The sequence below is a fragment of the Galleria mellonella genome, unplaced genomic scaffold (genome assembly GCF_026898425.1).
Source record: "Galleria mellonella isolate WM207_F2 unplaced genomic scaffold, CSIRO_AGI_GalMel_v1 utg65, whole genome shotgun sequence".
NCBI lineage: Eukaryota > Metazoa > Arthropoda > Insecta > Lepidoptera > Pyralidae > Galleria > Galleria mellonella.
In genome coordinates this window covers 609,035-624,329 of record NW_026442138.1, presented here as the reverse complement: position 1 = coordinate 624,329, position 15,295 = coordinate 609,035, and the positions used below count along the sequence as shown (strand labels likewise).

Here is a 15,295-nt window from a genome sequence, read left to right as displayed (position 1 = left end):
TATACTGCAGTAATTTCGCAGGGCTGGCTTGGCACGTTAGCAGTGTATCCCTGGAGTGGCGTAACTACTTTAATCCGATTGCTCTGGGGTTAGTAATTAGGTTCCCTCTGACGGAGTGCGAGTGTCACCCTTCGGATAGATAAATCCAGTTGAATCCATGTAATCGCGTAGATTTGTCTGCGACACGTAAAGCTCTCAAATCCCAGAATATTTGTACCGGGATTACAAATAGTAACTTTTAACATTGTCCTCTTTTTTGGAGTTGGATACGGTAATAGACCGTATAGATAAAAAAAATTAAAGATATCGAGGAACATACGAAAATTTATAAGCAATAAAACTCTCCTTGTTTCTTCTTTATCCTAAATTTGTAAAAAAAAACAACCAATCAAGAGAAATCATCATATGAACTTTTAACTGTCCATTGCTGAACTCAAAACCTCTCCCTTGGAGGGGGTTTGCCGATAGTTGCCACGCTTGACAGGCGGATTGGCAACTGCAGTTAGGCTTTAGAAATGTTTTAAGTGATGTTGCTGCGATCCTTCGCCCTCCCTTAGTAACCTCCTACCACACACGGGAAAATCAGGATTAGCGGCCAGTTTGCCCTTTGTAGGTTGCAATTTGCAGGCATAAAAATAATCCGATCCCTCAAATCGGAGCAAACAATACAATTTACAAAATTTCATTAAAATTGGTTGAGCGGTCTAGGAGATTAACGCGAACGAACATCGTGACACGAGATTTTTATATTGATTGATGATGAATTTTTATATGAGTAGCTGTCCCCGCAGAACCCGCAGGAATATTAGAAAATCCTTTTTTAGTTCACGTAGTTACCTATGTCACGTAATTGCCTAACGTATGTATCTATATACCTATGCGAAATATACAGGGGGAGAAGGGATTTTAGTAATGCGGACTACTAGTCCTATTGCTGGCAATATACCCTATTAGGTCGACCTGCATTTGGTCCCCCCCCCTTGAAACCATCGTGTTGAATTCCAGGTGTATTCATCACGATGGGCTAAGTGACCTGCGTTTTTATTCACACCTATTCTGGTGCCCCGCCAGTGTACACTGCTAGCGGAGGCGGGGTTACATCATTGAAGCATCAATTAAAAAAAAATTGCGAAATCACCAGTATTTTAAAGTAACTCATTCCTTAAAACATTCATTAAAACTAGTGTTAATAATATAAGGTTATAAAAACATTTATTTTTTCCTAAAAAAAAAATATTTACTAAAAAAGAAAAAATAAATTTAAAATCTCGAGAAAAAGAACAAATTATATCTATAACTGGTCATATACGAGTATAATAATAGGTATGTACATACCTTGTACTGTAATCGTATTGTAGCAACCGTTAACTGTCCACTGCTGAAGAGGGGTTTTGCCAGTAGTTGCCACGCTTGGCAGGCGGGTTGGCAACCGTAGATAGGCTTTGGATATGATTTAAGAGGGACGCTGCTGCCTTTCCCTCGACCATTCACTTCTTATAGTGGCCTCTTACTACACCCACGGGAAGGGAAGGGTTGACCAATTCTATGCCGGGACCACACGGCAATGGTGTGTAGGAATGGGTTACGTCAATTAACACTATAAATATTAATATAATATAATAATACTATAAATGAAGGGGAAATGACTGCATTTCCCCTTCTGCGGGTGTTCGAAAGGTTAAAAAAATCTTAGAACAATTAGTTACAACACCTGTTATTTGAGCTATTTTGAATTTCTACAACGAAACTGAGGGCCTACCATGAAATGTTTTCCGAAATTTCAAAGCCAAACGAAACAAATTTGATGTTAAAATTACATAATACATGCCGTTTGGAAATATTAAAAATGTTAAAATATTGTTCCTTTGGACTTTTATGATAGGATGTATGACGAACGAAACGTTAAACTGCATTTATTGGGTCCGATTTTGGTATAAACAAAAACACGAAATTGAGTCTGAAATTTCGGAATTTCATTTGATGGTAGACGCGTTGATGCTTAGTCATACCGTTTCAAACCTCAAGTTGTTTGCTCAGTTGCCTTGACATTTCAAAGCAATTCTATCGTTAGGCGCTAGGGTGATTACGTCAGGTAGGTACCTTGTGATCAGGAAGTTTTTAAATTGAGGACCTTGCGGCCCTAGTCACTCACCCACGCACCTGCACGTATCGTTTGTACTATGTAATTCAATATTCTACTATAGGCTAGTTAAGCGAAAATTTCACAGGAATTTCGTTAGCTTTTTGGAAATCCTTTTACTATTTACGAACTATACTAATTATGTAATAAATAAGTGGATAAACTCAAAAACTACTCGGCCGATTTTAAACATTCTTTCATCTATAATAAGCTACATTATCAGAGAGTATTATAAGCTATGTATTATTTTGGAAAAATGTATCTAACCGTGCGAAGAGAGGCCGGATCGCTAGTATGAAATACTTAAGCGAATTTCACAGAATCCTTATCCGAATTCATATTTAACCGCTCCCTTCATGGAAAGAAGTAACCGTCTTGTTCTGACATGAATACCTATGTGTGGGGGGAAAGGGACTGTTAGTAATGGAGACTGAGAATCTCATTGCTAGCAATATACCCAACCAGGTTGACCTCCTTGCGGTTACCCCTGGAAACTATCATGGTTAATTCCTGATGAATTCATCATGATGGGCTAACTGACGTGTTTTCATTCTCATCTATCACCCTTCACTGGTGCTCCGCCAGCGTATCCCGTTAGCGCAGGCGGGGTTATCATACCATTTTCACCCATCAAAAAAAAAATTAACTGTGTATTTTTTTTACAACACGGGGCAAACGAGCATGCGGCTCACCTGATGGTAAGTGACTACCGCCGCCCATGATCACCCACAACACCAGCGTCCGATTCATAATAACATCAAATCAAAATTTTTAACTATTGGTGTATTACATCACATTTTTTCGAGCTAATTTTTTTATAGCTATGACTACCCCATTAGGAATTATATTCATAAACATATTAATATTATTACCAGAGAAGAGCTTTACCAGAGGGAGACTTTGTACAAAAGTCGATTGCTTGGTAACTTGATCGATTGGTACCTTTGTCCCCATTCGTGTTTCAACCGTAAAGCAGTTGTTTTTTTTAATGGATGATAATGGAATGGTAGCCCCACCCGCGCTATCGGTATACACCGGCGGGGCACCAGTGAAGGATGATAGGTGAGGATGAAAAAGGTTAGTTAGCCCATCGTGACGAATTCAACAAGAATTGTTCATGATGGTTTCCAGGGGGAATAACGTGGAGGTCGACCTAATAAGGCATATTGCTAGCAATGGGGCTGTCAAATTCCATTGCTAACAATCTCTTCCCCCCCCCCTAAGCAGTTGTGTTTGCATGTTTCGGTTTGAAGGGTGGGATATGGCGTGAATTTACTGGGTACGGAGGAATAACACCCGAGTCCTCAGGAATGGCAACGCATGGGGTATCATGGGCGAAACAGTATATTCTGTTATGTCCATGGTACTGCTCATGCCTATAGGCGACGGTTACCACTTTCCATCAGGTGGGCCGTCAGCGTGTTTGGCATTCTAAGTTGTATAAAATAATAATAATAAAATAGTAACAGAAAGATATACATAAAAAAAATTATATAATTTTTTTTTTACAAATTTTGTATGTTTATTCCGGTATTATGCAAAAATTATAGCATCGAATTAAACGCTGTTTTCACTAATGAGTTTAACTTAAAAACTGGTGTATGCTTAATTTTGATACACCGTGCAGAAGTAGTTTAATTACTTAGTATTAGTACTTCCTAAACCTGCGCATGCGAAGTAGCGGGCTAAAATTAGTTTATAATATTAAACATTTAAATCCTTGCTGCTCACTATCGAGTGATTGAGTAACAGATATCTTTACATATACTTTTAACATTTATAATATTTATTTATAATATTACTATAATATTTTTCACCTTATGCATTTGGCATTTGATAATGTTACGAAATTCTTTTTTTTTTTTATTTATTTTTATTAAAGTTCACACTTTACCATAATTCTAAACATGTCAATGATTGTATGTATTAATTAATCAAATCAACACATGTACATATACATATATCAGTATCTATTTTTTTTTTTTATTATTACATTTTAATTTTAATTTTTATTTTCCTCTGTAATTAGTAGATAGTTTCTTTTGTTGTAACATATATATGAACGTAATATGTACACCGTGGTATGTGTGTTTCTGTATGTGTGTGCGCGCGCGCGCGCGTGTTTGTGTGTGTGTGTGTCTGTGTTTGTATGTGTATGTATATATATGTATGTATATGTATGTGTATGTATGTGTGTATATGTATATATGTGTATATGTATATATGTGTGTATATGTGTATGTATGTGTATATGTGTATGTGTATATATATATATATATATATATATATATATATATATATATATATATGATTATCCATTTTTTGTTGTTTAAATTATATTGTGTTTACAGACTTTAGCTGTGTGTTTATGTTTTGATCATGCCGTGTACGCAAAGTTTTGGAGGATTAGCTTGAACAAAACATAATTGTAGTTTATAAATTAATGTAACTATGTTAATTCTCTGTAATGTGTACCTATTGAAATAAAATAAAATAAAATATAATAGTTACAAGTTATAATTTTTAAATTTTAACAAATATAATTAATTGAGATTACTGCCCCATTATTACTAGATTAGAATCATGTATGTTTTCTCACTGTGATTATTTCTTGTAATTATTTATATTTATAATAAGTTTACTATTGTAATCTTTTGGAGGAAACAATAAAGAGTATCTATCTATCTATCTATAAAGGACCAATTGAAAAATGAAATTGTTATTCAAATGTCAGATTTCAAGCCTGCATCTGTATTAAGAGATTTTCAAAACATTCTATTAAGAATCTTATTTGATAAGAAGTAACTGACATATTTGTAAACTATAAGAGTACTTTTAAAATTAGTATTGAGCAATATTTAAAATTTTGGTATTAACCCTCTACTACGTATACATATCTATCAAGGTGAAAGCGAGGAATTGATTGATTCAGACATCAATACAGTCAAACTGCAGCTTCAGTAATGGACGTAATAATCTAACAGTATGTGTGAAAACCTATAAGTCTACATTAACATTATGCAATGTAAACATTAAACACTTGCCACTTCATTGGGCACAGCGTTTGACAAATAGCCACGAGCAACCTTGAAACTAATCAAACCTTAGACACGTGATAACCAACCTTATTCACAGAGCAATTAAGTTCAAGTGTACACGTTCAAAATGCACAACTAAGACTGTAATGACCTTGTCTCTCATCAGTTCCATCTGGCATCAGCCTCCGCACGCTACAAATTGTTCACTACATAAAAACTATTCTCAGATAATTATTAAAAATTCTAAATAACATTTTTAAATGTATGAAATGGGAATGTGCCAATCTAGGTATGCACCTAAATACTTGTGCAATATTATTGAATTTGATGAATTGATTATGCAAATTAAATAAATGTTAATAATATTCAACTGTTAGTTCAATTGATGACTTTCAAATAAATAAAGCAAAATAAAAGCGTTCAGATGGGAAATAAAAATTTCAAGAAGAGTTTGTAGCGAATAGATACACCAAATAAGTATGGTCGATATTTGTACATTTAGGTGATGGTCACACCAACGATGCCAAGACTAAGCCATGAGTGGGTCAATGTGAGGCTAGGTACAACATGGCTCACAACATCGACGCGATGTTTACGGTGTGTGATGGACGAAGTTAACGCTGACACCTACGCTGCTGGCTCACCCCCCCCCCCCCCCGCCCCCCACCAATGACTGGTCTGCCGGGTGCGATGGACGGTGAGCATCAGCAGTGGTGATGAGCGTGAGCGAGTGCGCGCGTGAGGCATGCGCGCCGCAACAACCACAAAGCTAATGAGGAGCGAACAATGTGTTGACTGACGACTCACCGAAATGAGACGTTATATTGCCATGGCCGTTGGCCAGTGGCAAGGCCGTCACCAAGTCTTGCACTAAAAAACAACGACTCTAGTTTAACATTGCAAAATTACAAATTATCACTTTATTACACAGCAAGTTAGCGGCTCGCAAATATACGGCGCTCTAGCGCCTTATCAATGTAGAATTCATTTAGATATAAATTTTTGTTCAAAGCAAACTTATCATAAACGTGGATTATGGACTTTCAGCAATATACTAAAAATGAGATGTAAAACTATTCATTCTGCATCTTTTTATTGCATACATATTCAATTGTTTGGTAGCTGGCAATTTACGGCTCATAATGACCTTAGCATCACTAAAAATAGGTCATGCTGATAACAGATTCTGATAAGAATCTTACAGGAATAGTATAGAGATTAGCTGAATCGACCATAATTCGCTGTCAATGTTATGCTCGCTTTGTCAAGTAGGTACATAAGTACGCAATGAAGTAAATCAACATAATGTAATAGGTAGGTATAGTGTGTGGTTGAAAGATGCAATGCTTACCGGAGCTGAAGTGGGATCTCTTGATATCTCCATTTTCTGAATCGCCGTCAAGAGGTCGTTTCCTTGAGTCCGTGATTTCCGGACTAGGGCAAGTATCCATTCCCGTGTCAGCGGCCATGTTGGATTTCAGGGCAAAACTTTAAACTTCTCTAGCATAATTCCCATTACGTAATTGCTTCAAAATGCGTATACTGATGCGGCACTTTGCATTATTAAAACATCATATGTTACACTTAACACTTAAACAACTAAAAATGAAGAAAATTGAAAATTTATATGGTCTAAATACTAAAATAAGGAGAGAAGTGACACTATAAGGTTATTACGTCTAAACGTTTTATGAACGTTTGCCGATACTGCGGTTGTCGAGTGGCACACAACCAACATGAAGTTATAAGTAGATGTCACGACACCATGTTGGTAGTTCTGAGTTGACAGCAACCAGCTGATTACTTTAGTGATGTACTTAACAGATACTTATTACCAGTATTTTTATAATTAACCTCTTAAACTTTATGAATTGAGAGATATAGCACAAGCAGGTGCTTCGCAACAAAAACAGTTATAACTAACAGTTGTTAGTAACTTTAAAAAAATCATAAGCGATTGTCGATTGCAAAAAAAATTATTAAAATCGATTTAAAATTGGCAAACGTAAATAACGCGTGAGCTTTTCTCTAGATAATTTTAATTTACCTTTTAGTTTTGGAAAAATAAAAAAAGTACGATATAAATATTAGCAAATTTTAAAAATGAAATAAATTAATTAATAAATAAGAAGACCCTATTAATGAATATTAGCTCTAGTTTTAAAGAATGGACCACGATAATGAGCATACTCTATAATAAATCTATTATATGATTAATTTGTGAAGAGTGCGTGAAAATTTAAAATTAATTGTAGTTGATGTTCTTATCAATCTAGGACATGACCTGCTTTAATTTTTTGCATAATTGGCGTATTTAAGATTATTTTTCAGAGAGAATTACTACTGTAATTTTTATTGTCATATAAATATTTTTGTATTATAGCGATATCTTTGTAACAACCCTGTCTAACTTGTTTATTAAAACATGCAATGAGGATTGTATCAGTCTAAATATAATAATCGAGGATAAGTAGAACATCGATAAATATATTGGCTACAACACTAAAAGTACATAATGCGCCAAGGTCAATCAGAACCAATCAGAGAACGTTACTAACTTCCGTCATGTTGACGTATTTTTGCGGGATATTTAAATGACGAAACAAAAATTTATTATATACGCTGGCTAAATGTAGTTGTATAAAATTGAATGTTCACAGGTCATTTTTAAAAGTTTAAAGGGTTAAAAAAACTGTGACAATCATCAGATAAATTATTTCTCTCAAATAGTAAATAATTCCATTAATTTAAACAAAAACAAACAAATTAAAATATATGAGATATGTGAAGGAGATATTCGTTTTACACAATTATTGAGTGTAATTTATATATTTTTTTAATTCACCAATTTACGTAACTACAACTTTTACCTATGACTATAGAAAGCACTAGGGTACCGACGCATGTGTATAGTTCGTGATATCTAGGTCAAGGCACTCGTCGTGTTCCTTTCTCGCTTTTACAACTGGTCACTGGATTAGGTCATAAAGGAATGAATACCTACGGAAAATTGAACTTTTTGTACATGGAATCGAAAAGAAAAATGAATAAGCGTTGAAACACAATTTATACGGTTATTAGGCGTTAGGTTTTTCTGCGCCCTTGAGGTTACGTGATGAATTAATTATAAATGGGCTATAAAATTATGACATTGAACAAGTAAAAAAATGTGTATTTTTTATATATTGTTATATTTATTGTACAATTTCCGTTGTTGAATCCAACTTTAAGTCATATTTACAAATAAATATTACATAATTTGCTTTCAATCTTTATAATTTTGTCGATAAAGCTCCGATAGAGGGCGTTACAAATAAATATATGTGGTGGGGGAAGTAGAAATGACAGTTTCGATTGCAAAATTATTTATTAAAATATAAACTTGGTACAAGAATATATTTATCACGGGCTTAATCTAAAACTGACTAATAACGCCGCCTGTCGACACTTCATCTGTCGCAGTATAAATGAAGATGAATAGAACAAATGACAAATCAAGGTATCGTAACAAAGCACAGCGTTAGCGATACGCGTTTAAAATTGAAATACACAAACGTAAAACGAGTATTAAAAGATTATTAAATAGATATTTCGTAAATACGTAACGTATGTTTCAGTCTCTCATTACACTCTATAGATCACGACATAAAATTAGTATTAGAGAATCAACAAGGAAGGAAACCATTTCGAATTATAAAACAATAATAAAAAACGTATGAATATTAGCGAAATATTTGCGTAACTTACACAGAACAAATACAATCGAATTGAGAAGCTGCTTCTTTAAAATCGGTTATAAAACTCACATTTTTTTATACAACAACTAAATACACCATTACCATTCAAACGTTACAATACAACGTTGTAATAGAAATGCAAAAATAGAATAATTTATTGTAATTGTAGTGCAGAGAATCAGCGGCGTCAACGTAGTTTGTATTGGCAGTGCTTCCTTCGCTGAATAGTATGGCCACTCTATCTATCCTATTTAAGAGCTGCGCTCTTGTCGGTGGAGCTCTTGCCACTCACTACGATTTTCAGCGAGTCTCTTCACCTCTTGATACGACACGACACCAACTCCTTCCTTGATCTGCCTGATGTAACTATTCCTTGATCTCCCTCTTCCCCTCCTTCCTTCTATCTTACCTTCTATTACAATGTTCATATGTTCGTCGTGTCGTATCAGTATGGCCACATGCCTGCCTTAACCAACAAATGTTGTCTGCATAATTTCGGTTACTTCGGACACATTATTTTGGTAGCTTTAACGCTATACATATATGAAAATTAAGTACGGTCCATAACCAGCGATTAACAAAAACTTTTTATTTAGTGGAAGCAGTCACGTGTGCTGTTCTATCACGGCATGCTTTCAATTTCAGTTTTAATAAATGATACTAATCTATTAATTTTGTATGGAAGAAACATTCACGTATATAAAAAAAATGAGATAAAGACCTACTATAAAAGTTTAACTGAATGCACTCTATATTCAACCAAATTCTGCTAATTATAATTATTCAGTGACATTTTAAAATTCCAATTTTAAAAACTCTGTAAAAATATAATGTTTAGACATGCCAGTTTCATATTTTAAGTAACAGAAATCAGTGATACATTTAAACGTAAGTTGTATGGGAATGTGGAACGTAGGCTTTTTTTATAACAATGTGAAGACGAATTTTCTAGAGGGCAGTGCCCGTCCATCGACCATTGGGCCTTTCAGACCATGGTGCGAATCGCTCAAAGATTTTTATAGTGGGGCAATTCGCACCACAGTGCTTTTTCAATTGAATGATTATAAAAATAGAGCGGTACAAATAACTCTAATATGCGTGGTCTATTCACACCATAGACTGAATCGTTCGTGGTGTGAACTGGCCATAGACTATCTAAGGACGCAGTGGAGGCTGCTATCGTGCTGCGAGCACGGGCGGCACGGCGGCTGCAAGCGGCGAGGACACTGGCGCCTCGAGTGGGACGAGCCCGTACGTGAGCCACCAGGAGAGCACCGGCTGCACTATGGACACGAACAGCAGGAAGTACACGCGCCGCTTGGTGCCAGCCCCGCCCCGCCCCGCCCACGTGTCCACGTAGGGGTTGGAGGCGCCGTACGCGGGCTGGTAGCCGTAGGGCGCCTGCTCCGCGGCCGCGGACTGCGATCCCGCTAATACTTGTACCCTTAGGGTTTTAACCTGGAAATTCAATTATTATTTTTGACAAATCGCAAACGAGTGTGGTGACAGAGAATATAATGCACCACCATTCCTACGCCAATGAAGAGAGCTCTGTTTCCAGTAGTGGCACGTTTTGAATTGACTGTGATGATAATAACATCAATAATTTAAAATAGAAATGTTTATAATACATAATATAATATTAGGTGATTACAGCACGATTTGTGAGGTACCATTCTCTGGTGGTATAAGTTACAAGGCTGACTGAGAGGCCCTTGGAAAATAAGACTTGACAAACGCTTTTTGTTCTTCCAAAATTCTTAATACAAATATTCAATATTTGTACAAGGCTAGTCCACATGGGCCTATTGGACCCATGAGAATAACTTACTGTCCAGTGTATGGACACAGTACAACACATAACATAAAGCGAACACCACCTTTTATATCATCATCATTACAGTCTTTAACTATCCATTGCTGAACATAAGCCTCCCTATTTGGGAGTTTCACTAGTAGTTGCCACGCTTGGCAGGTGGATTGGCAACCACAGTCAGGCTTTGGAGATGTTTTAAACCGGATGCTGCTGCCCATCTCTCGTCCTCCCATAGTCGACTCTTAAGACACCCATGGAAAGGAAGGGGCGACCTTTCATACAGTACAAATTTTTTTTTGATGGGTGAAAATGGTATGGTATCCCCACCTGCGCTAACGGGATACGCTGGCGGAGCACCAGTGAAGGGTGATAGATAAGAATGAAAACAGGCCAGTTAGCCCATCATGATGAATTCATCAGGAATTAACCATGATAGTTTCCAGGGGGAACCGCGAGGTGCGACCTGGTTGGGTATATTGCTAGCAATGGGATTCTCAGTCTCCATTAATATAGTTCAAATTTACTCACCAAGAAATAAGAGAGTGTGCAGCTGGTATAGATGAGGCAGCAGTAATATCCCGTCTTGCCCAGCAGCAGCCCGGCCAGCAGACTGCTGATCATCACCGTGTACTTGTATCCGGAGAACGCCAGTAGGTCCAGCGTCTTCAGGTTGGTGCTCGTGTTCGTGATGTACAACGTCAGCAGGTATATGACCATTTCGAAGATTATATACGCGAGGGCACTCGATGATTGGATGCCTATTTGTTCTGGTGAGAAGCGGTGCTGGAGACCTGCAATTTATTACAATATATATATATATATATATATATATATATATATATATATATATATATATATATATATATATATATATATATATATATATATATATATATATATATATATATATATACAGTCAAATCACACAGATTGAGCTAGCCCCAAAGTAAGTTCGAGACTTGTGTTATGGGATACTAACTCAACGATACTATATTTATAATAGATACATATATAGATAAACATCCAACACCCAGGCCAATCAGGAAAAGATCGTTTTCCATCATGACCTGGCCGGGGTTGAACCCGGAGCCTCCACGTCGCAGGCAGGCGTGTTGACCGCTGCGCCACGGAGGACGACAATGACTTGTTTTTACCTACGACCTCCATCGTGTTACCAGAATAATAGTCTATGTCCTTCTCAATTCCAAATATGGTGTGTATACCAAATTTTATTGTTATTTGTTGAGCCTTTGAGAAGCAAAGAGGTAATTAAAGGATATACAAGGCCTTTGTCTAATTTACAGGGTACAGAGGAATAACATATGAGTCCTCAGGAATGGCAACGCATGGGGGGTATCATGGGCGAAACAGTATACTCTGTTATGTCCATAGTACTGCTCATGTCTATAGGCAACGGTTACCACTTTCCATCAGGTGGGCCATCAGCTTGTTTGCCATTCTAAGTGGCATAAAAAAAAAAAAAAAAAAAAAAAAAACATACTTGGTGAGGCATTGGTATATCTATGGTTATTTTTTTTTTACAGTTTACTAATGATTTGGTTGAATATTACGTTAAGAAAAAAATTTATAGTAGTGTTCTATAATCTATTTCTTCTTATCAGAATAAAAACTATACTGCCTCTCAAGTTAGGGCAAACAATATACAATTACAAAACACCATTAAAATCGGTTGAGCAGTTGCGGAGATTAGCGTGAACGAACAACACGAGATTTTTATATATTACTTAAATGAAATCAAATTTAGTATTACTGAGACAATATAGACATGAATCATTAGAATTTTTTACAGATCTCAGTTTTAACCAAGTATATTCACGACCATCATATTGGTGCAACTTACCCAGCATGAAGCCAGCGAGAAGTACGTAGGTGACGTAGCCCATGCAGGGTATGTAGAGGTCCGGCGCATTGATGTCATACCGCGGCTGCACCGGCAAGTCCTGGTCGTATTTCACCATCCACTCCTGCAATATTGAAACAATTCACATTTTCCATTGTTTTTACACTTTTAATGAATTGCTCATGAACGTAACTGTATTCATTCTCTGACAGCATTATCAGATCAGTACAAATACATACTTTATGACCTTGATGCTCTAGTGGTTTAATACACTGCCTCATACCTTGGTTCAATTTCCATACAATACAAACGAAACATTTGTATCCAGTAATAAAACTAAGTTAAGAAGTTTTTAATTGGGCTAATTAAAAGAACTTCTGGGACTCCATCAGTACATATTTAAAAAGCATACAAAATAAAACAAACCTTATGTGTAAACGGGAATATTAATAGTAGAAGTTTCCTGAAGACGTATCTGGTGTCTACAGCAAAGTAGTACCGCAACCGAGAGACTGGCACAAACTTATTCAGCTCCCGTTGCATCACCTCACGCCCCTGGGCTGCGAGTTGGTTGCCGTATTGCAATGCCATATCCTATAAGAAGACGAGGACAAAAGATAAGAGAAAATAGAATAAAGCTGGAGATGGCTTTATCCAGTTATCATTATAAAAAGTTTTTTTTTTATTTATTTTTATTTTATTTAGTTGGCGCACATAACAGAATTTTACAAATATAAACTTAAAATATATTTTGCAAATAAATTAATATACTGTTCAGGTAAACTTGCCATTACATGTGCACTCAGCATGCTTCAATAATAAATATGACTGTAACAAAGTCATTCAGTTGCAATAAAGAATGAAACATAATTTTACATTAAACTTTCAAAAATAATTTGTAATAAAAATTAAAATAGAAAAAAAAAATACAAATGGAAGTCAAATAAAAAACAAAACAAAAGTTAAATGAATTATTATTCTTCCATCCAAACATTGCCTGGAAGAGATAGCTCTTAGTGATAAGGCCACCCATTGTTTTCTCAGTATAATATTTTCTTGTAATTGTATTTATAAGTTTACTATTGTAATCTTATGGAGGAAACAACAAAGAGTCTATATCTAGTGAAACATTCTTATTTATTTGCAAGAAACATGCTAGCTAGCACATAGACGTTAATAGAAGTACCCAAACTGATAACTTTTGTAGTCTCCCTCTGGTATTAGAGCAAAAAATAGGAATTCAATAATAAATTAAATCATAGTTTTAGTTTATCTTACTAATCAAGTTATAACTAGACAATGTCTGTATATAGGAGATATATAAGAAAAATTTGTATAAGGGGCCTCAATAAAGCCAATAGATATCAAAACAGTAAGTAACAGTTTGTAAATTTTTATGTTATTTAGACCAAATTGAATGTATTTTTCATAGCTCTGTTTTTAAAAGTCTAACTTAAAATCTAGTATATGAGTTATTATGATACACTATCTAGGAGTGGTTTATTTTAATTGTTATCCTATTTTGAGAAATCAATATATATGAATTAGTCACCAAAAAACTACTTTTATATATAGATTTGGTTGCACATTACCTGGACAATAGGCTGCTGTAACATTGACCCTATTTGAGCAGGGGATGCCATAGGCGCCTGTGGAAATCCACCCATGTAGCTATAATCTGCAAAAAATATAATTAACTTCTAAATAAAAACAATAAACACAATTATACTCCAGTTATAATATTATGGAATGCAAATAAATAAACAAGAATCAATATTCCACAAAATATAACATTTAATTTAAAAAAAATGTTTATAAACACTCACTTGTAGGAGGTATTGGAGAACCAAAGTCCTGAGTTGTTTCTAATTGTATTCCTTCTTGGTATGGGGGTGGTGGAGTGGGGTGTGAATATGGTGGATTATACGCTGGCCCCGGGCTGAAGGCGGGCGCTGGCGATGGAGACCCCATAGCCGAAATATCGCTGACCCGTTTCGCCTTCCGAATACCCCCGGCCTGATTAACTATAGTAAAAATTGCAATAATTAATATCACATGTCGTTGTAACACCCATATGTACAATTTATATGTTACACAAATTTACCGTTTCGAGAAGCGTTAAAATTCATTACAGTATATGTTTACTGGCTACAAAATAATGATAACATAATATATTGATTCATTTGTTCAATTTATTATAAGATTTTAGTGATTCAAACACATCACCAACATCTGTCGAGTTTGATTGACATAATGACTGCTAATAGTCTGACAGCTGTCATTGTCAGCCATACGAAAATAAGGTTGACATTTTTGTATATAAAGATGCTGATATTATTCTTATTCTATGGCCCCCGTAAATGTATATGACGTCTATATTATATAATACATATATACAAGAGCAACACGAGTGAGAATTTGTTTTTATCAATATAATTACTATTATTTATGTTATAATCTTATCTCTGCGTCTTGTGTTATCTGTTCCTGAAAAGGTCTGTCAATCTTTGTGTCAATCATTGATTAGTGCTGGAATCGATTGTGTATTAATCGAATTTTAATTATAACTATAGCGAAAATTATATATTTTTTAATGGAGGATAATAGAAAGATAACCCTGCCTGCGGTAATCGAATATACCGACAGAAACTAAAAAAAAAAAATACTTTCCATTATAATTTGATCTTAGTGTGTAATGCTACC

The 15,295-nt window shown here is 35.4% G+C and overlaps 2 protein-coding genes across 7 annotated transcripts in view; both read right to left on the bottom strand.

Moving 5' to 3' along the window:
• The window catches only part of LOC113519859 (RNA-binding protein Pasilla), a 95,169-nt gene extending 88,268 nt beyond the window's left edge, over positions 1–6,901 (bottom strand). For 5 of the 6 annotated variants that reach the window (XM_052900563.1, XM_052900567.1, XM_052900565.1 and 2 more), the window contains exons 1-2: positions 6,530–6,901; positions 5,986–6,048 (exon numbers count right to left, since the gene is read on the bottom strand). In XM_052900563.1, the coding sequence (XP_052756523.1) occupies positions 5,986–6,048; positions 6,530–6,647 (181 nt within the window). In that variant the 5' untranslated portion in view covers positions 6,648–6,901. The remainder of the gene's footprint in view (positions 1–5,985; positions 6,049–6,529) is intronic. The other variant, XM_052900566.1, reaches the window with a different exon arrangement.
• A 1,449-nt stretch (positions 6,902–8,350) lies between these two features.
• Positions 8,351–14,856, bottom strand: LOC113516405 (protein YIF1B-B). The gene is made up of 7 exons (XM_052900561.1): positions 14,697–14,856; positions 14,419–14,616; positions 14,185–14,270; positions 13,019–13,186; positions 12,593–12,716; positions 11,260–11,522; positions 8,351–10,373 (listed from the first exon to the last, which is right to left on the bottom strand). The coding sequence occupies exons 1-7, from the start codon at positions 14,719–14,721 to the stop codon at positions 10,092–10,094; spliced, it is 1,146 nt and encodes a 381-aa protein (XP_052756521.1). The 5' UTR covers positions 14,722–14,856; the 3' UTR covers positions 8,351–10,091.
• Between the last annotated feature and the right edge of the window lie 439 nt (positions 14,857–15,295).